This window comes from Dicentrarchus labrax, unplaced genomic scaffold, assembly GCF_905237075.1.
Source record: "Dicentrarchus labrax unplaced genomic scaffold, dlabrax2021, whole genome shotgun sequence".
Classification (NCBI taxonomy): Eukaryota; Metazoa; Chordata; class Actinopteri; family Moronidae; genus Dicentrarchus; species Dicentrarchus labrax.
The window spans coordinates 10,741,027-10,763,482 of NW_026136702.1; the positions used below are offsets into that span (position 1 = coordinate 10,741,027).

Genomic DNA, 22,456 nt, shown 5'->3' on the forward strand with positions numbered 1-22,456 from the left:
ATGAGGTACACATTTGTCTGTACTTTCTGGTGTTTGTGTTCAGGTTCAGTGAGAGAAAGACATGCAGATGTGTCTGTCCTCTTTCACATCATCCCCTCGTCTTCTTGTGTGGTTTGGAATTCAAACTCTGCTTGGAGGGCATATCTGGGCGGCTGGCCACCTCACCCACCCCAGCCTTTCCTCTTTAGAATCTGCTTGACACACACACACACACACACACACACACACACACACACACACACACACACACACACACACACACACACACACACACACACACACACACACACACACACACACACACAGACAGAAAACCGCACATACCCACCACCACCATGTCCAAACACACACACACTCACTCATACAATTGCTGAGACACTCTTTTCAAAACCATGCTAAACCTTTAGGCTCAACAATACAGGCTGGACCTAATCTTATAGCTCTCGTCCAATCAGAGGGCAGGAAACTGAAGAGTGGAATTGATTGGCCGGTGGCCACAGGGGCCAGTTAGGGGAAGGAGAACAAGAGGAGACAACCATTGTTGATTGATTACCATGAAAGACACTTTTGTTACCAACTTGAAGGCTGTACACTGTGCCTGTTTCAAGAGGAAACACTAGCAGTCTTAAAATAGGTCACCACTGCACTAACATGTATACAAGATACGTCACAGAGATAATGAGGTGTGCACAAGACAATCTCCCCACCTCTTCATGAGAGAATAAGGTCCACAGATTATTAGCTGTGAGTAATATTGATTAGCTGCGGTGCAAAGGTTAGCAGAGCTTGTTTCTATCTGTGGATAGCAAAATACTTTGGAGAATGAAAGCAGGAGCAGAGTGATGGGAGAGAAGAGGTGAGGAAATATGGTCAATTAGCTTCGGCTATAAACCTATCAAACCAAAACAGCACTTTATATCCACTCAACAATGCTTTTAATAATGATGACAACACTTGGGGGTGACTTCAGCTCGCCGCCATCTCATCTTTCCACATTGCAGGTTACAAAAACTTCTCCAAGAGAAGATTGAGCTTGTTTGTTCTGCTGGCAGCGCTTCGATTCCCAGAAAAATCACTCCGCGGTGTCTGAGCGCACCAATAAGTCAACAGGGATTTGAGCTGTAGCTCGGGAAGATAAGTTTGAAACGCGCTCAACTCCATTCTCAAGTAAAAAATGATTAGGTAGTGCAGTAATCTTATTCACAGTCCTTTGGCTTTGGAAATAAGTAAAAAGTGTGGTCAAGAGACTATTAAACTATATGGGTGCTTGGATAATGTGGACTAGAGGGTTTTATTGATGTGCCTGGTTGCCTGATATTGAACTGCATTTTTATCTATTTGATTTCATCTTATTGAATTAAATTTTATGGATAGACTGCTGTTTCTGGAATTTTATCTTCTATGCTACAGGCAAAGAACAATACTGTCCCTGATTCCCATCCAAGTACACCTCCAACTGTTTGCAAAACACACACTCACACGCTTTCCTAGTCTCCTTGTTTGTACTGCCACATACAGATAATAATAATAATCTAAAATCACATGTCTTTTTACTTTATCCTAGTGTATCCGGCCGCAGTATGATCCAGGCAATGTCCTGACAATCCTGATATATCATGATAAAATGTCTGCTTGCACCAGCAAACGAATACTTCGCTGAAATTTGTGTGAACCTGCATTTACAGCCCATTCACATGAGGACAAGCATTAATGCGTGACGCAGATCAAATGTAAGATGCAAGAACACCCTCCATGCGAGCCACTGATCCCACATCCTGCTCCCATTGCTACAGCCCTTTGAATCTGAATGTGACCCTTCTAGTGAATTTGCTGCCAAGGCGAAGGCCCTCACTGTGTCAGTGGCGCTGATAGAAAGAGACAGAGAGACAGCGTGCCTCTATTCACAACCAACATACACATTAGCATAACTCCCATAGGGTGGGTAAACCACCTAGCCACCTGTAGCTGCACAGCCCGCAATTTGCAGTTCTTTCCCACCCACTTCATTCACTTTCTTCTCCTGGATTTCTTGCATTTAGATTTTTGTTTGTGTGTGGGTGAGTGTGTGAGTAAGCTTTCTCACTGCCGATGTCAGCAAAAGCCCGACTTATGCCAGACAGTTTGAGCTAATGAAGTGAGCAGGAATGAATGGCAAGCAGACATCATTTGTTATGTGTGAAGCAACGTGCAGGAAGCTTGTTGAGCCTCTGATGAGTACATGTAAGAGGGGTAGAAAGTTTACAAATGTCTGAGGAAAACATCATGAGTAAGAGGGTGATAATGTCTTTGTGGTTGTGAACAGAGAATCTTGTGAATATTAAAGAAATGAACATAAAAATGCAGCTGGAGAAACTTACCAGTTTCTTCTCTCTCTCTCTCTCTCTCTCTCTCTCTCTCTCTCTCTCTCTCTCTCTCTCTCTCTCATGTTATCTTGTTATAAAGGAGGGGTTTTGTAAGGGTAGAAGGAGTGTCCTGAAGGCCGGTGGGAGCCTCCCCCAATGTTGTGATTGGCTGAGGCTGATGTGAGTGAGTGCAGGGGAGGCCAGTAGGAAGGTGAGTGGTCTGGGAGCCTGCTAGGGGGCAGGCAGCCACAGAGAGCAGCTACCACTGCCTCTTAAAACCTAAGGTACTCCTCATTACAGCCACAGACTGATAGACAGAGAGCAGGAGAGGGCTGGAGACAGTGCTAAAGAGAGGGAGAGGGAAAGAGAGTGAGAAATTGTGAACAGGGAAAGTTAGGAAATAAGCAGTCCTACTTGTGTGCTCACCATTCCTTGATTGCTGCCTCCCCACTCCACTACCTGAGGCACACATACACACACACACAGGGAGGTGTTTCAGGGAGGCGTAGAGGGCTGACTCTCCAGGGAAGAAGGGAATTAAACACTTTTGTTTTCAATCCACCGCGTCCACACTCAGGACACAAAAAGGGATTACAGCTTGTACGCCTGCCCCACTTGTTCCTCTCTTCTCTCCGCATTTTGTCTTCACTGAGTTACTTTGGAGACTTTGGATACAACCTTCTTGAATTGTTGGTTCGAGCTCAGAGAGGCATGGCACACGGACAAAAGAGCCCCAGGTGGGCATTAACCCAGGGCTCCTTCAGCTTGGCACTGGGCCTGTCGCTCTTCTCCCTCCTCCTCCTTCTCCTCACCGTCTCGGCTGCAGATGAGTACGACTACTACAGCTGGCAGTCGGACAACTTCCACAATGGCCGCTTCTACACCAAGCAGCCCCAGTGTGTGGACATACCAGCTGACCTGCGCCTGTGCCACAATGTGGGCTACAAGAAGATGAGGCTGCCCAACCTCCTGGACCACGAGACCATGCCAGAAGTCAAGCAGCAGGCGGGCAGCTGGGTGCCCCTCCTGGCCAAACGGTGCCACGCTGATACTCAGGTCTTCCTGTGCTCGCTGTTTGCACCAGTGTGCCTGGACAGGCCCATCTATCCCTGCCGCTCGCTTTGTGAGGCCGTCAGGGACAGCTGTGCTCCGGTGATGGAGACCTACGGCTTCCCCTGGCCAGAGATGCTGACCTGTGATAAGTTTCCCATTGATAACGACCTCTGCATCCCGATGCAGTTCACTGGGAACCACGCGACCCAGCCACCAGGTAGGACAGCTATGTGCACGACCTCACTGAAGCATTCTCAGACACAAAAGCATCTACACACACAGACGTGTTAAAAGTTCACAATAGTAAATAACAATTTTAAGTATGGGTCTGAAAGAAGTCACCAGTCAAAAGTTTAAATTATGGCTGGTTACAGCAGGTAAAATTACATGTTCACATTTGCACACAGTGTCCTCTCAAAATTCAAAGAAGTTCAGTAACCACATTACAATCAATTTAAATAGAGTAAATTAATACATTAAAAAAAGTGGTTTATATTGTACAAATTTAAGTTTGTAATGATGATGTATAATACGTGCAATTTTAGTACACAGCAAGTATTCTAAATTGGGTGAAAAAATGTAATAATTGTCATAAAAAAAGATGAAATTATTGCTAAACTATGTTTTGTGCAGACAGAAAAATACAAACATAAAACACTATTAACAGGAAAATAAAATGAGGAATGTCTCTGCATTGCAAATATCAGGACAATGATTCATCTAACAACATTACCAAGACAGATGAGCATTCAAAAGCCTGCAGTGTCAGAAACAGTGAGAGTCTGAAAATGCAATGGTGACGGATGAAGGTTTAATTGAGAGAATATCCAGAGGAGGTCAGCGAGAGGGACAAAGGCAGGAAGAGGCTACAGGGGAGAGTTGTTGAGTAAGTGGACAGTTCAGGACGGCTCCCTGTCATCTACATACGCCTCAGGGAGACAGAGAGAGACTGAGAGACACACACAGGAGACTGAGAGACTCCGGTGGCCAGATCGCTCACTGAGTTAAGATTAATGGACTGTTATGTTAAACACAACTTAACTGAAAAGGTGACACACATGCACACGCATTCAGACACACACACCTTTATCAGCAGACATCCATCAGCAGCTAATCAATCAATCTAACAACCGAGTGAATGTCTGATTTGAAGCTGGCATGCGTGCAGCTCACAAGCTGGTCTGCAGAGTGTCAATAAATGAAAGAGATGAAGATGAAAATGGAGGAAATAAGTAGGAAAATTACTACACTAGGGTTTCTGAGAGAGATTTGATTCACAAAAAAATTTAAAATATTATATAATTTTTCACAGGCAATGAGTAAGAGGACAGACAGATGGGCCAATACTGAGCTGTGAGAGTGTGAGTGGGAACTAAATAGGTGTGTGTGTGTGTGTGTGTGTGTGTGTGTGTGTGTGTGTGTGTGTGTGTGTGTGTGTGTGTGTGCGCGTGCGTGCGTGCGTGCGTGCGTGCGTGCGTGTCTGTGTGTGTGTATGCACTGTGACTACTTAAGCAGTCTCTTCACAAAAGCAGTCAGTGCTGAGAGGGGGAGAGAAGGAGTTGATGAGAGTCTTTAGACAGTGAAGGGGGGACAGTCCCCACTGTGTCCCAGCCTGCTAGGCCTTTGTTGGGTCTGGCAGCCAGCAGGCCAATTAGCTAGGAGGCCAATTACTGAGCTCCCACTAATTAGTCGACATGACAGGACAAGAGAGGCAGGCAGAGAATGGGAATGGCTAAAGTCTGATTGTCCCGGAGAGAGCCGAATGGAGAGGAGTGAAAGGAGAGGGAAGCGAGAGAGTAAAGAGAGGCAGACAGTGCACAGAATAGGAGAAAAGCTGCTTCCTGCAGTATAAAAAGTGTCTGGCTCTCTGCTTTCAATAAAGACCTGAAGAAAACGGTTTATTATTCTCATTGTTCCACTTCTTGCCTTTAACCGTTTATTGCCGTTTCTTATCTACTTAGAGTGAAATGTTCCTGCATGTTAATATTTCACTTGATATATATAGTAAATGTGTTTTCCTTAATTTGAGCTGTTCTTTGACATACTATACTGATTTACTAAAGCACTAAAAATGAAAGCAAAATTTGAAAAAAATGAAACATAATTTTAGGCCCGTCAGTCATAACAAGCTGTGTGACATATCTTTCCCTTTTATCAATAATGTTCACAGCATACTGATATCTAATTATCCAGCCTGATAAAAGCGGGGAAGGATTCTCTGGTGAATTCCCGTGGAGCTGACTTATTCCATTAGGGAAAATGGCTGTTCTGTTTTTGTAGGACTGGTATCAACTATGTGACATTTTGGCTTTGCAGAGCCATAACTCATTCTTTTACATGCTCCCTGAGAAGGAGGCAGGCAGCTTAACTTTCATCTGTCACCTCCTCAAACAGGCAACTGTTTGTTGGTCCTATCTAATCAAATAATGATCAGAGGCGGCTAGATTACAGAAAGTGGTGCTAGTTCAATTCAAATATGTAGAGGGATCTGTGGTATTAAGAAATTTTATGTAGAGAGAATAAAGCCGAAACATGTTGAATTCAGTGTTTTAAGAATAAATCAAAAATAGGAAATTCGTTTAACAATTAAATTTGTGCTTGTATATGTCAGTGTGTGTATGTGTGTGTGTGCGTGTGCTTTTGAAACTGAGAGTGAACCCATATCACTTGTGGCCCGAAGGCTCAGTCACTGACATTTTGTTAAGAACCAGAGATTCTCAGATGTGCCGATGAGGCCATCCCGAGGACAATCTTTTGGCTCTAAAACACACACACACACACACACACACACACACACACACACACACACACACACACACACACACACACACACACACACACACACACAGACACACACACACAAAACACAGCCAGAAATAATAAAAAGGAAAAGAATTTCAGCTAAGAACTGTTAGAAGTGAGTTTCCCGGGAATCCTCTGTGTCAAAGGACATGAAGGATCTTCTTCACACAGGATCATATGAGGACTCTTGAGTTGATCAAGGTGATCAAGGTGAATCTCAGGAGTTGGATTAATCACAAGAATTAAGTGCTGTACTACCCGCTGCTTTCCCTGTCCAGGAGGCCACGATGCTATCTGAGCTATTCTGCAATTACATGATATAGCACGGTTTGAGGGCTCCTGTGGAAACTAACAGTACAGAGTTAGATTCACTTTCCACCTCTCTGTCATAGCCAAAACTAAGAGGAACACCACCATCAACTGAGCTCAGCTTCTGTGTGGATGATTTTTTTGGCATGTGTGAGCATCTGTACCTGTGTGTATGTACATATGTGTGTGTGTGTGTGTGTGTGTGTGTGTGTGTGTGTGTGTGTGTGTGTGTGTGTGTGTGTGTGTGTGTGTTTTTTTTGTGTGATGTGTAACAGGGGCCCATGGGGTGTGATTATGTGAAACACAAGTCTGTAGGTATTATACCAGGGAAGACAAGCAGGCTGCTGACAAAAGAGAGCCCAGGCATCCAGGGATTGAAAAAGGCCAGCGGAGCTCAGGCTGTCAGGCAGAGCACAATTAATGCCACCCATCCACTCCACCTTATGGATTTAACGATACTACCTTTAGCTACTGTCAGCATCAGCAGATCGACAGGTGTAGGTAGGATTCTGAGCTGTCTGTTAAGTTAAGTTGGGTTAAATTGCATGTTTCCACATAAAATCTTCAAGACAATATGCACGTTGTCCAGTGAAAGTCATTGGAATTGCATGGTGTGAAAGATATTGTCTGTCCTCGCCGTACTCAATGATGCGGCTAGTGTAAGTTACAACCGTGCCAAAGGAGACAGGCAGCACTGTCAGGTCCCCAGCAGCACAATGGGCGCTACTCATGTGGCCCTGGCTGCTATATGAAAGGGGAAAATGTGATCCAATGCTCTGTGCATGGACGACTGCCTCGGCCTTTTGAGAATGTATTTTCTCTTCTGTATAGGATTCCTACAGATGCAAGGAGCGTGCTGTGTTTTAGGGGCCCCGGGGGCTGCCTGTGGGCCCTATTTAAGTCCTCCTCTGTCTGTCTACATGCCGCATTAAAACAGATGTTAGGCCCTTCGACATAAATCACACGCTGCATTTCATCTCAGGAACAGTACCGTTTTATGTCATAAGTGTTGCTGCTCGTAACTTAAAGGGCCCAAATGAGGCATGAGATAGTGACCCGCACATACTTTAAATGGAACGTTCTTCCCATAAAAGTTGCCGTGATGCTCGGGCTGCTGGGGATGAGGTACAAGACACGTCAGGGGATCGGATGGCTGATATAGATCTGGTTATCTTTTGTGTGGAGATATGTGTGTGTGTGTGTGTGTGTGTGTGTGTGTGTGTGTGTGTGTGTGTGTGTGTGTGTGAGTGTGTGTGTGTGTGTGAGAGAGAGAGAGAGAGAGAGAGAGAGAGAGAGAGAGAGAGAGAGAGAGAGAGAGAAAAAAAAGAGAAAAAGAGAAAGTGAGCAGAAGCCTGTAACTTTTACACATACTGCAACTAAGTTTTAACCCAACTCTAAAAGTGACTTCAGAGGAATTCTTGAATGTCATGTAATCACAAATGAAGGCTTTTAGGAATAGATCGTGATTGGGCAAGGCGTTTCCTCTCTTTAAGACGCTTAGTGATGACTAAAATGTATGTTGCTGAAACTACAAAATTAAATAAATGCACATAGCAATATCCTACTGCACCAACTAATTACGACAAAATGACAGCGATGATATCATCATTGTGTTGTCATGGTTTTGGAGGCCTCAGCTGACTCATTTTGGAGACAGCATATCACATACGTGCACAATGATATTTCTATATGGGGCCTTCTATTCCAAAAGTCTTTATCTGACAAATGACTTTTTAACATCTTCATCAATAAGATCAACCACGTTCTCAATGGTTTCAGGTTATGTGAAAGAGAGGAAAAAGGGGTGAGAGAGGGGGACAAGAATAGAGAGACATCAGTAGAGAGAGACTGAAATGGAGAAAGTGATATTAACCTCAGAGCTATGACTAAGTGAAGTTGTGCAGTTAAATTACTGGCCGTGTGTCATTTCCACTCTGGCCTTCTGTTTGAAGATTAACAGCAGGGCTTTCCAACAGACCACCTCCTTACTAACCCTGCTCCCGTCATCTTTTTCCTCTTATCCTCAATCATCAACTCCTGACCTCTTCATCTTTCACAACAACAGGTCTGAGAGGACAATATCTTAACATTCTTCACTGTGATTGGGAACATTAAAGTTTCTGTAATAACCCAGCATGCAGATGACGAGAAGCAGCACACAAGAGCTAGTCAAGTCCAAAGTCAACCAATGCGAGAACATAATTCTAACAACTTAATCACACTGCATGATAAAAAATTCCTAAACTGCTTTGAGATGATGGCAAAATACATTAATGACCTAATGTCAAAATATTTGCTGAGTAGAAATGTGTCCAGGAAAAAAAAAAAAACCACACTAAGCCACGCAGCAGTGATTCCCATCAGAACATGATGGTGATTCCCCCAGCAGAGACCAGACCGTGATGAGGGCAGTCGTCGCTTAATTGATTTCTCAGCGGCATCCAAATGGTGGTTTTTCGGTCCAAGCTCAACTAAGTTTCATGGAGGAACCGCTTTCTCCTGACACATGCTCTGGCATCCAGGCAACTGGGACTCCTGCCAACATACCACCCCTGTGAAACCAGAATGAATTACCACAGAGTCTGAATAAGACGTAACAGCTTCAAGGGAATCATTCAAAACAGACAAATCCAGAGTTTTGGCATCTCTTGACCTGTGTGTGTGTGTGTGTGTGTGTGTGTGTGTGTGTGTGTGTGTGTCTGTGCGCATGTTTCCGTGCTCTTGTCCTCAGTCTTCATGTCAGCACCAGACAATTACAAGCCTGACCCTGTAAGGCCTCGCAGGTCTCCCCGCCTGTGAAAGCATGGGAACCCTCAGTGGAGGAAAAACTGGCAGTTACTCCACAAGAACATGGTTCAACACCGACACACACGTAGGAGCACATACACACATACATGCACTCAGCGGTGGTAAGGGGGTTCACCTCCTCGCGACCCGAGCAGCGAAGCATGCTAAACTTTGACCCCTTTCATTATCTGCCCAGACGCTGAGGTTTGTGCCTGGGTGATAACCTTTGAACCCTGACTTTTAACCCAGGGGGCTGGGCTGGACTGTGCTAGAATAATCCTGTGTGTGTTGGCATGAGTGTGTTTGTAAGTGTGGGACACACAGGAAAAGAGAGGGGGGAGAGATCTGAACATATTTTGGATAGAGTGGTGAGTGAATGACAGAAAAATTTAGCTCCCCTATAAGCAGTGATCCTGAAAAAAACTGCTTACTCAGCAGAAGGTCAGCGCCGTTGTCCCGCCAGACAAGTTTTCTCTAATGATATTTCTTTGCCCTGTAGGTATACACATATATATTTGCTGTGGGCAAGATTTCTATACCACATCCTTCTCTCCCTGCCCTTTCTAATATTATACCTTGTTCTCTTGAATGGCACAAGGCTCTGTTTTGTGGATGAGTGGACTGATGTGTACAGCTACAACCAGCCCCACTGGAATTACATGGAGTTTATCTAGTAATTGTCATAATAAAGTTTTATATTGAAGAGACTTTGGAGAAAATTGCAAGGGAGTATGAAGCATGTCTGTGTGTGTTTGTGTGTCTAAGAAAGAACAGATTGAGGGCTCTGAACACAAGTTTTGTAAGTGGCATGGGTGATGGAAGTGAGAGAGAATATTTCATTAAGTTAAAATGGTATGAAAATTCATAATTTCCATTCTTTTCCAGGCATATTTTGTCAGTTTTATGCTGTGTATTTAATGTAAAAGTGCAGTAAACACGTAAAAAAAAAAAAAGGATTTCATTTATGGCCTATACTTCTCTCTTATATCTCTCCAGTGTGTGGGTACAACAATCACAACAATCACAAAGTCCCAAATCAAAAGTTAGTGAGGCTAACGTGCTTCTGAGCAAAGCAGGCAGGCCCATAAATTTTGTGTTAAAAATAAGCTGAACTTGTTGCTTTGGTTTCCCCTTGCTGTTTCACAATGTGTGGTTGCTGTGTGGCCTAAGTGCTGGCCGTGTCTGTGTACTGAATCACTTTTCACCATGTTCAGCTGCTCCTGCTGCAGCGTTTACCTTTCTGCAAAGCCAAGACCACGCCTGCACCACCAAAATATACAAGGGGCAGAATAAAAACATTTTGTCCAGGGTAATTGCAGGGCAAATATCAGTCAGCCTGCTGGACTGTATATTCACACCGCAGCAAATAGCCTCTGACAAGTGAAGGGGGGCTGCAAATAAGTTCCTCAAAAGTGCTCAGGGCTTAACGATTTCATACTGGCAAGGCTCTGGTTTTGCTGACTGCACTTGACTAACAATTACCTCAACTCAGCCGTTGGATATTAGCTAATCTGGCTAGAATATAAAAGATGTAGTTGTTAATGGCAAATAATTTTTCTGTCCCTTCAGTGTCGAAGGTGTGCCCTCCGTGTGACAATGAGCTGAAAGCAGACAACATCATGGAGCATTACTGCGCCAGTGACTTTGGTAAGTACCAGCAATTAAAAAGAGTTAGACCTGCATATAGACACATACAGAGTACAGTACAGGTGAGGAGGGGCAGTTTAATGCACAGCAGGGCAGCTCATTGCCCACAGGTGGCATAAAAGTTAAAACTGCAGAAGCTTTGCCTTCTTTGCCTGCAGGTGGCAACGTTAACTGCTGAACTACAGTAAGTCGCATAGGTTTGCACTTTTCACGAGTTAATAAACGAAATAAAATGAAGAGAATGAAAAGGAATTTGAGTAGAAGCAGCTCAAATGCACAGATATGCACCATCATGAATCAAATTTTGGAAAATTAATTTTGGCTTTAAATTTGACTAATTACGTTATGTTCAAGTCTACCTTTCTATCACCATTATTCTAATAATATCACACTATGTAAGATAAAAAAAGTAATACCAGGACCCTCATACACATGCACACACACAGTATTGTCAATATTATGCACACAGTTCTTTATCAACCCTTAGTTTTAAAAGACATAAACGACGGTAACACCAGCTAACACTTAAAATGTATTATACACTGAAGTTGGTTTTCACTTTAAGTTAAAGGGTACTTCATCGGTGGACATAAAAATAATTGATTTGACATGATATTTTTCATGACCTAATTACCGTTTCAGTTTTGATCTTCTCTCTCTTCTGTTCCGTTAAACCAATGAGGTCAAAATGAGCACCGGCACGAACAAGCAGAACACACATTCATTTTGCACTATTCCCTCTGCCAGGATAACCCCTGTCTTCTCATACATTGCTAAATTAATTTAACAGCTTTCATTAGCCAGTGTCCATTCAACACTATTTGACACTCAACTTTCTACTTTCCAGTATTCCACTTTCACCACAGTAATGACCTGCACACAAAGCCAGAATATAATTATTCCATTATTTCTGCTCATTGAGGCTGTTGGCCCATCATACTCCACAGCAGCTGAACTTCTGCTTGCATGGACTATTGCCCCAGTCTTTAGAGTTAATGATATACTGCTCTCTATTTTCTCTGGTCATAATATTCTGAGCACTGAACTATAATGGTGACAAAAAAACCCTCTAACCTTTTGGAGACCCGTGAAGAACATGTTTCTGAACAGATTAGTGAGAACAGTGTGATTGAAAATGAAATGTGGCCAGACTGGTGCTGAAAACCATATTTTTATGCTGTAGCGTCCCACAGAGGAAATATCTGCAGTTTAAAAGAGACCAAGTTTCGCAATGTATCCTCTGGCCGTTTCCCACACGTACAAAATGGCCTGAATATACAGACATGACCCATTATAAATCATAAATTAATAAACACCCAACACATCATCTCCAAAAATAACAACAAAATACATCTTTGTGCATATTACTCACATTTGGGCTGCAGTCAAAATACAGACTCATCCTTATAATTAATCTTTACCAAATCACAGATTTATTTGTCTGATTAATTTCAGGATTACATATTCTCAATCTTCCAACATGAGGGTGTTTCAGGGATCACAAAACAAAACAGAGATTCTTTCTGTTCATTAGAATGAAACATGATTATGTGAAAGCAGATAGCCAGCCATACACGCATACATTTTATCGGTTATTAATGTATGTGACTGGATGAGATATGAGGATGAGTAGAGAAGTCAAGATAACCATGACGTATGGATTCAGAGATCAAGGCAGAATGACTCCACAATGTTATTCTATAGGCCGATAGTTGATTACAGCTTGATCTCACGCCTCATGAATGTTGTCACCTATTCATCTTCAGACATCATTCGCCCTCAGAGCATTTCGTACTTTCGTGTTTTATTACAGTCTACTTTTGATGTCTGATCTCTCCACATTCCTCGTCGTATCATCCAGCAGCACGGCGCAAGTGACAAGAGTAGAAAGAAAAGGGGGAGGGAAGTGAGTCCGGCAGGGTACGGACATGAAGCCAATACCTGGTTGGCGAGGGAGGTTGCTTTCTTTAGCTTAAAGAAAACCTGTTTCTCCTCAAAATGACGGCACACTTCTCACTCCTTCTCTTTCCATCTGCTTCTACACCTCTACACCCCCTCTGCAGTTTGTATAAAGACGTGGGCACAGCTTGTCACAAGGATACTGGCCAGGCTGCACAGTGGGCCCCCCACTGCATCACTTATGACTGAACATGAGTGGGCATTCAAAGTGATGCAGGGAGGGAAATTATTTTATTCTTTCTATCTTTACTGAACGCAGACATACACCTGAATGCATTCATTCACAAAAATAATACGCACACACTGCACCATGTAGGAACGCAAAATGCTGCACATAAAAACTCAACACACACATTCCTTCTTGAACATGCTATCACTTCGCATGTACTGTATACGTATCAGAGTGTACCCAGGGATGTTTATGCAACCGTAGACAAGCAGGCGAGAAGTGAAATGGCGATCTTCCAACAGGCTTGGGTACATAGCGAAGCTTCATACCGACTCCACGTCTTTGCCCAGCCCATGATTAATTTCACCTGTCAAAATGTTCACCCAGAGAATTCCTCTCTCAAATGCTTGGCAGTTCAATTTTAATCTCTCACATGTTAAAATATGAACTTATAAACATGGGGCTCGACGGGAGATACAAGTTAGTACTTCATTAGGTTGATAAACCGGAGTTTGCTGTAACCAAACTCCCCATATGCTGTAACGGTGTACAGAGGTCATCTATTCTGTATTTTTGTCTTAAAAATACAGGACTTTAAGCACAAAGTAAGCGCAATATCCCGACAGGAGCATGAGACATAAACACTGATTACATCTGACTACAAAGTGCCTAAGAATGTGGTCCCATGTAGAAACATTACTAACATTATGACCAGAGCTTTAGACTTAAGACTCGAGACTTTTACTCAAATCAAAGTTAGGTCAGAAAAATATCCCCTTGGGACTTGACTTATTCAAACGTAACTCCCTAAAAGCTTGACTTGACTGGCAATCACAAGTCCCAAGATTTGACATGACATAAAATCCCCAAATAATAAAAAATAATAATACTGCATTATACAGGCCAAAGCACTGAAAAGTAAAAAAAAAAAAAAAAAAAACAACGTTCAACCAGTTGTGAAAAGAAAATGTTTAACTATCATTTTCTTGGCTGTTGACTCTGACTCACCCTCAATAACTTCGGACTTGACTTTAACTTGCTTCAAAACACTTTGGTTGTAACTTCAAAAACATGTTCTCCTTTTTGTTTATGGGTTTTCCCCAAGTCACACACACAAACATACACACAGGATGTAGTTTTTATACGCTACAGGAGAGGTTAAATGATGATACTCAGGAGAGGTGTAAAATAGCTACTCCTTTGGCACAGCACAGCACTGAGTGCAGAGAGAAGAAATGTCAAAGCTGCTCAAAGAAGAAGTGAACAAGGGACGTGACACATAAACAGCTTCTGGCTGTAAACATCTGTGTATTATAGAAAATAAAAGTTGAGCTGAGTTAAAATCTCTCCCTCTCTTCTCCCTCAGTCCTCAAGATGAAAATCAAGGAGGTAAAGAAGGAGAAGGGTGACCGGAAGCTAATTGCAGCACAAAAGAAAAAGAAAGTGCTGAAGCAGGGTGTGCTGAGGAAGAAGGACCTGAAGAAACTGACCCTGTACATCAAGAATGGCGCCAACTGTCCGTGCTCCCAGCTGGACAGCCTGGGCTCCAACTTCCTCATCATGGGCCGTAAAGTGGACCAACAACTGCTACTCATGTCCATTCACAAGTGGGACAAGAAGAGCAAGGAGCTCAAGTTCGCCATCAAGTACATGAAGTCCCATCAGTGTCCCACCTACCACACCGTCTTCCAGTGACGCGGCTCACTGTACTGTTCGCACAATCCACAATCGCTCCCCACATTCCACCCTGTTCTACGTAGATCCGAATTCTCATTTCAATAATGCATCCCTGAACCCCAGATCCCAGCAAAATCTGTTACCAACCCACCACATAGTCCTACAAGGGGTCGCAGGGTGGTCACGCTTTTTTTAAATCTCAGCTTTAACATGAATCAGATTGTGCTGATCTGCTTAGATGAATCAGGCATATTAGTATTGGAAAGGGCAAAGACTGCACACTCCCTCTGAATAATAAAAAGCCCCAAATAAACCACAGATTTCTATCAAAATTAAGGTGAAATAATTTTATTTCTCAAAGAAAAACAGACATTTTGATCTTCCCCGTGCAATCTGATAGGATCTTCCTTAACAATTCTACTTTCCTCTTCTGATACAGTGAACCAATCATTTGTATGATATCTTACAGCAACTTTATCAATTACACAGTAGCATTAAGATGTGAGGCAACTATTGGAGGGAAAATATGTTTGATAATGTAATGATTATAGACAGATAGAATGGAAAGGGAGCTGAGAGGGAAGGCACAGTTTGTTTCTGTGTAAAAAGAGCTGAGAGAAATGGTACGCTACAGAATATGTGGGCTGTGCAATGGGCCAGTGTACACACTGGCACAGAGCTCCCAGGAACAACATCAAAGCACAGAAATGTAGATGATCTACTTAACTGTATGTTTTAATAATGTAAAAAGTAGGTAATTCAGATGAATACTAGATGATTAGAACTGAGCTTTTTTTCTTTTATCCCTGCTGGGAAAGAAGACCGATGGAACGAGACAGACTGGATAATGCTTCCACTGACTTTGTACAGCACCGTTTTTTTTGTGGCCTGAAAGAGGGAAACTTGAATATTTTTTGCTTTTTCCAATTGGAGAGAGAAAGGAGGTTAAGGCAGAGAAGACATCTTCCTGAAAACAAGTGGAGAATAAAAGAGAAAGAAAGAGAGAGAAAGAGACTCTGGACAGAACCAACAATGTTGGGATGATAAGTCTCTGGTACTCGCTATTTTTCACTATCACTCTTGAAATGTTTCTTTTTTTGTACTTAAATTTTTGAATTTGCTTCAGTTAAACTTATATTGTATGAAAGCAGAAATCATACATACAGACATAGCACCTGAATTCACCGTCGCTGTAGCAATGAAGATGAAAATTTAACTTTGACAATATTTTCTAATCAGTTAACCTGTAAGTAGTTCTGTTACTGAAATACATCTTTGTTTTACAAAAAAAGTAAATGAATAAAATATATTTGAAATTTTTATAAAGAATATTTCTTTGATATGTGCCATTTCTCTTTGTTGTGATTGTTTTTCTGATATTATCATAGACATAAGTTTGTGCATACGTATTTGCTTCCAGACAGAGCGAGGTACACTCTTGGGTCTGTGTAATGCTTCATGGTTTAATTTTTTTAAAGTGCCGTCAATCCATGGCATGCATAGAAAAAGAAACTCATGTTTTCTTTTTTTTATTTCCTATTTATCAATTTAACTGTTCAAACATTAAAGTCCACAATCTTTTTTTTACATTGATCTAATGATTAGTAAATACAATTTTAATAATACCATTTAATTTATTTGAAAGATTTCTACCACTGATATTTAAATTTACCACAAGGAGTTTTTAAACTTGTTAATGCACTTCTATATAATCTACATAAACAGACAAGACCAAGAAGATTGGCTATTTCTTTTATTATTAATGCCTGCCACCGGGTTGGATTTGGTCAGATCCCTTTGAAATCAATGAAATGAAGCTGTGGCAACACTCCTGCTTTTGTCCAAAGGGGCCGCCAGAATCAACACAAAACGAAAGCTCCTTGTAAGCTTTAAGTGGAAAATCAAATGGAGCAAAGCAATACATGGACCTGATCTAAGTTGCAGATTCTCCAAAAACATGAGGGTACATAGAGGATTGTAACAGTGCACATTGTCTGAAACCTTAATTACGCTCTGTGCAATGCCAAAATCTTCCAGATTCACACTGGGCTCGTTGCTTTGCACAAAGCCTGGGCTACAAAACCACCAGTATTTAATGTTAAAGAGTAAAAGGGTGACGCAGACGGACAGCAGGCTGCAGTGTAACCGACCAACTTTATCAAAACCATCCAGAGCTTAATCACTCCGGACGCACACATAACTAATTCACTGCAGTAAAAAGAATTTGGCATCTTTGTTCTCCAAAATGCAAGATGGATCAATTGTGACACTGTACAATGCTTATTGTCTTCCGCCCATATTCCCCGAAATGTGGAGACATTTGGAGACTGTTCGAAGCATGAACGCCAGTAGAGTGATGACCTATTTCCAGTTGATTGTGGAGATAGTGCACACTCCAGTCTCCAGACTGTGGAATGACAGAAGCAGGAGGGGTCAGGGATAATGGGTAGGAACGTGTTGGACAGGACTGCCTTTATGGGAGACTTCAAAACCAGCAAATTCTCTGTGAGTGATCAAACACGATAAACACCAAGCTGAAAATTCCACACAGGTGGAGAAGCCTTTGTTGGAAAGTGTAGACCCTCTCCTTCACAGCTGAGCTAGTAGATTACATGTCTACTGCTTTAGAAGGAAAAGATGAGCAGCTTTCATAAAACAGAGAGAGGGAGGGTGAAAAAGGAGACAGGAGAAACTTGGCTGGGTCCCACAGACAACCATCAGCACCTCCTCAAAGGTCACTTAGTGTACGTAGTTAATAAGGGCCTGATGAGGGACCAGCGACACACAAAGAAACACACACATACACTCAAAAGACACACATGGTGGGAAAATATGAGTACAGACTTCCATTGTCTCACTTCCCTCCAATGAGACCTCGATAAAAAAAAAAAAAAAAAAAAAAAACAGTTCCATCAAACACACATGCACTATAACACTGATTGGTTACAGAAAGGTAGTGCAGAAAGGGCACGCACACACACACATACAACACACACACACACACACACACACACACACACACACACACACACACACACACACACACACAATGTACAATAATGGCCACATTTTTATTGCAGTGCGCTGATAAGCAGCACCTTTTTCACAGTTGAATATGGGCTGTCTTTCTGGCTGTCAATCTTAATGGTAACTCACATAGAAAATATTTATCCTAAAGGTTCGGTAACTTTTGTAGAATTAACTTTTTCGGCATATTTGCTGAAACTGTCTCTGTATCCTGACAGTAGAACATGTGACAGATAATCTGTGGAAAAACTCAAATATTTTTTTTTTTGCTCCTAATGGCAATGAATACAACCAATGACAAACATGGGAAGTCTCTAACACAGCGTCAATCACTGCTCGTGTGCACTCTGCAGTGCCACCCTCCTCTGCACATGCTCCCACTCTGTCAAGCACAATATCTTCAGCGTGTAGCTTCAGGAGGAGCATCTCCTTTGCCTACAATGCCGTACAGTACAAAAGTTTGATGCCATGGTGCTCGTATCGATGAGTGACAAAGAGACATGAAGACAAACAATGGGGAATCTTTTTTTTTGGGGGGGGTGTAATAGCTTCTTGTCTGTTAGATGGCATCATCACAGCTACCTCTGAAGTCTGGGGCACACTACCCTGGGGTTACAAACGGCTGGAGGGGCATTTCTTAAATGGCGAGTTGTGGCAAGAGGGGCCCTGGGGCTTGGCGATTCTCTCACCGTGGAGTGAGCCCTACGAGGGATGAGTTTTCACAGGACAACCGGCTCCCTCTGCTGCCGCATTGGGAAGGGCTTAACTCGAATAATACGAGCAAAGAAAATGAGATGCAGAAGGTTTTGCATTGTGTATGCTCAATCGTTGCCTACTGCAGCATTTAACATACATCCCCTTACCCACCTACTTGTTCAACTTAGGTTAGTGATTTTCCATGTTTCCCATAATTTATTTTAATTAAACCCAGAGAGATGGGCGTGATCGACTTCCAACCCCTTTTTTCAGTATTAGAGAATGTTTTCCATCTCCATGTGATGAAGTTCATTTAAAATTAGCTCATCAAACTTGAATGTGTGTAAACTCTATTATTATATTGTAATATGCTTCCAGTTATTTCTTTCTTTATCAATTAATGTTTTATTTGACTTATGAACAATGAAAGAACAAATATCCAGTGATCCAGTATTCAATATTAGATTTTGTAACTAGTTTTCGGAATGGGTGGAGAAAGAATTACAGAAAGACTGTGAGTCTGGAAGGAAGCCCTCGCTCTTTGATTCTGGGCAACTGACAAAAAAAAAAGCAGGCATTTACTGCTGATGTTTTGAACTTCATAGTCTTTGGACAAGGTGTTGCTTTGGCAGCAAATTACATTTTTCTTTAAACAAGTAAAAAGGCTGAAATTGTTACTTGTTCATTTATAGAAAAAAGGGAGCTTCAAAAAGATAATTTTACTACTTCCTAGATAACGTTACTTTATCAGGCCTATTTTTTATCTTCTTTAACTAAAACATTAATGCACACATGACTGCACTTGCACACCAGTGAGCACACAAACACACACACATGCTCATACACACGTTAATCAGATTTGACTAGTCTACCTCAACAGAAAGAGACCATTATATAACATACTGGAGAGTCAGAAGAATTTCTATTAGTTGCAGCATGCCTCTCTCTACCCACCACATAAGGTACCATTAAAACAGCATTAGACTGTAAGCCAGACATCCTTCTGGTCTGAACCACTAGACCACCTGTCTGCAGGAAGGGAGGACAGAGAGAGTTGTACATTCATTTAGAAGAAGAGAGTGAGAGAGGGTGGAAACAGCAGCACACGGACAGGAGGACTGTACTGGCTCTGAGCCTTGGCCTGCCTTGCTCAGTAAAATGCATTAAAGATGTTGTGTTTCGTTGTGTGTGTGTGTGTGTGTGTGTGTGTGTGTGTGTGTGTGTGTGTGTGTGTCTGTGTCTGTGTTTGTTGATGTGCATAAGTGTGTCGTGTAGACTCCCTTTAAAGGGCCTAGAGCAAGCCAGGGAATCATTTTCTCCCTATAATAAAGTCAGAGAAACGTTCTACATGTGGCACACACACACAACCACACACAACCACACACACACACACACACCCACACACCCACACACACCCACACACACACACACACATACAGCGAGAAAGGCTGCTTTCCACAACATTGTTCTCATTTACATGCATACTTGCTCGAGCTAAAAAGCCAGAGTAATTTTCTCAGTCATGATGAATATGAATGATAAAGCAGGATTGTTTCAGTAATGTCATTTCTAAACCACTGCAACGTGGAGTCAGAACCATTTTACAATGCATGTGGAATATGAAATCACTGCTCTTCAGAGCCAGAGGGATAATTTTCTGTTCTCTGTGACACCCTCACATTCACACTAATGTGCCATTTTACATCTTAAATTATTTCAGACTGGGGAATGTCCGAGTGAGTGAGTGATTTCTGCTAATTATGATTGCTCCCGTCCTCGCTCTACAGGTGTACAGGCGTATCTAATGCCAAAAAAGTTTTTATGTCCCTTCAGCTCTTTTTGTGTTATTGTACTAGTTACATTCTGTGACACCCTGACACCTCAATGTAGCTATCATTTTAGTATTGGAGCAGTAGTCATCACCCCCAAGTGTTTATTTAAAACTATTACTTATTTCTGCAAAGTTGATAGTTGACTTCTGCACATTTGACAGTTTCTGTCTCCTCAAAGTGATGCTGGAGTGAACAAATACCTCAACAATTCCTCCATCTTCCTCGCATCTCTCCACTGTATCCCCGCTGAGATGAGAGGACGAGACGTGAGCCAAATGGAAAGCATTCAGTCTATGAATTAATTATGTGACAGTCTTCAAACCAAATGGCATATTGGAAAATGACTGTATATTTCACAACTAGTGTAGTCATTACAGCAAGGTGTTCATGAGCGTGTGTTCACATTTAAACTTGTCTCATATCAAGATAAAATCAAAGTGCAATTTAATACACTTGTTTACATTTAGCCACAGATATGCACCTTTATTATCACTCCAGATCACTAATCTGATTGTGTCTGTCTTGCTTTTCTTGTTGTAGATACAAATCTGGGTAGGCTCAACTCCAGGAGGGTGGTGGTAACGCACATGAAGCTGTTTGGTATAAATTAAATTAAATAAGAATACATTCCATCATTCTAAACAAACATGTGGATGACTGGCAAAGGTTGGAGTATGAGCAAGGGTTAGAGCAATCAAGTTACATTCCCACTCTAATGCCTCTTGGCTGCATCTACACTTTTATGGGATTAGACAGCTCTCCCACCCGGCAAAGACGCATGAAGTGGCGAAAGTGTGAAGGGAGTTATAAGTGACAGTCAAAGTGTAGCCTTTCCTCATCTGTGTCCCACACTGACTCAGTCACACAACGATTCTGTGACAATGACATCCAAAGCCTGTCAGGCTGGCCTGTTGCACTGGGGTGAGAAGGTTGGAGACACACACACACACACACACACACACACACACACACACACACACACACACACACACACACACACACACACACACACACACACACACACACACACCAACACTAACCTGGGGAAAAGACAGCAAGGGGGACAGAAGAGGCTAAGGGAAAGAACGAGGGGGGAGAAGGGACTGCATAAGAAAACACCCAAGCTGCTCTGAAGGGATTTAAGCTCTCGGAAACAATCACACTGGCCTCAGTGTCTCCTCTGCAGTGGAAAATGAATAAATTAATAGGTGGAGTAGAAGGCCTCCCATGGGCAGGGTCCTGAAGCCATCTGTGAAGGCCATCAGTGTGTCCCAAACCTGCTGTTTCCCTACTGAACCAACATGTCAGTCTGGAGATTTACAGCTGGATGGAAAGCACACACACACACACACACACACACACACACACACACACACACACACACACACACACACACACACACACACACACACCCTTGCACACAGAGACATCAAAGAGGATATACACATACTCATAGGTGCAGCCAAAAACGCATCCACAAGTATTTACACAGACGCGTGCCAGGATGCAAAAGCACAGACAAAACAAATATTGGCCCAAACATATAAGCGGAAACAAAAGTTCATACTCTTCACACACCCACGTGCATGAACAAACACTTGGCTGGCATGGAGATTTACACCCGTTTGGAAAGACAAGCATCAGCCAATAAATAAATCTGTTCCCCTGGAGACCTGTTGACCTCCCGCTTTCTCTTTCTGTCACACACACACAACAGCAGAGGTCAAGGTCAGGCAGGGATGAGGGGAAGGTCAGAAGGAGGTGAAAGTGTGTTAGTGTGTTAGAATTTGTGTGTGTGTGGCATGCAGGCTGATAAAACTGTGCACAGAGTTAAAGCCCACCTCTGTGGTTGGGGGTTAGCAGCCTCCATGTTTTGGCAGTCAGGTCGTGACCTCCGACCCCATCAGACCCTGAGAGACAAGGCGGTCTCGTCAGGTGGGACAGTAGCCACTAATTGACATAATCTCCAATCTCCTACTTGTCAGTCTCTTTTCACACAGACCAGGATAATCTGTGTGGCTCAGGGAGTGTGTGTTTGGGTGGCATTCGGCTATTGTTAGGTGGAAATAGTCCCTGCCATTGTTCAGCTTTGCCATCAAGGGTTCTTACAAACCACACAATTGGTTCTTAAAAGACATACAGAGCCACTGTTTAGG

General features: G+C 42.5%; 1 protein-coding gene across 1 annotated transcript; it reads left to right on the forward strand.

Moving 5' to 3' along the window:
- The first annotated feature begins 2,560 nt into the window (after positions 1-2,560).
- sfrp5 (secreted frizzled-related protein 5) lies at positions 2,561-16,074 on the forward strand. Its single transcript, XM_051422033.1, has 3 exons — positions 2,561-3,612; positions 10,863-10,940; positions 14,435-16,074. The coding sequence occupies exons 1-3, from the start codon at positions 3,054-3,056 to the stop codon at positions 14,761-14,763; spliced, it is 966 nt and encodes a 321-aa protein (XP_051277993.1). The 5' UTR covers positions 2,561-3,053; the 3' UTR covers positions 14,764-16,074.
- Positions 16,075-22,456: the final 6,382 nt, after the last annotated feature.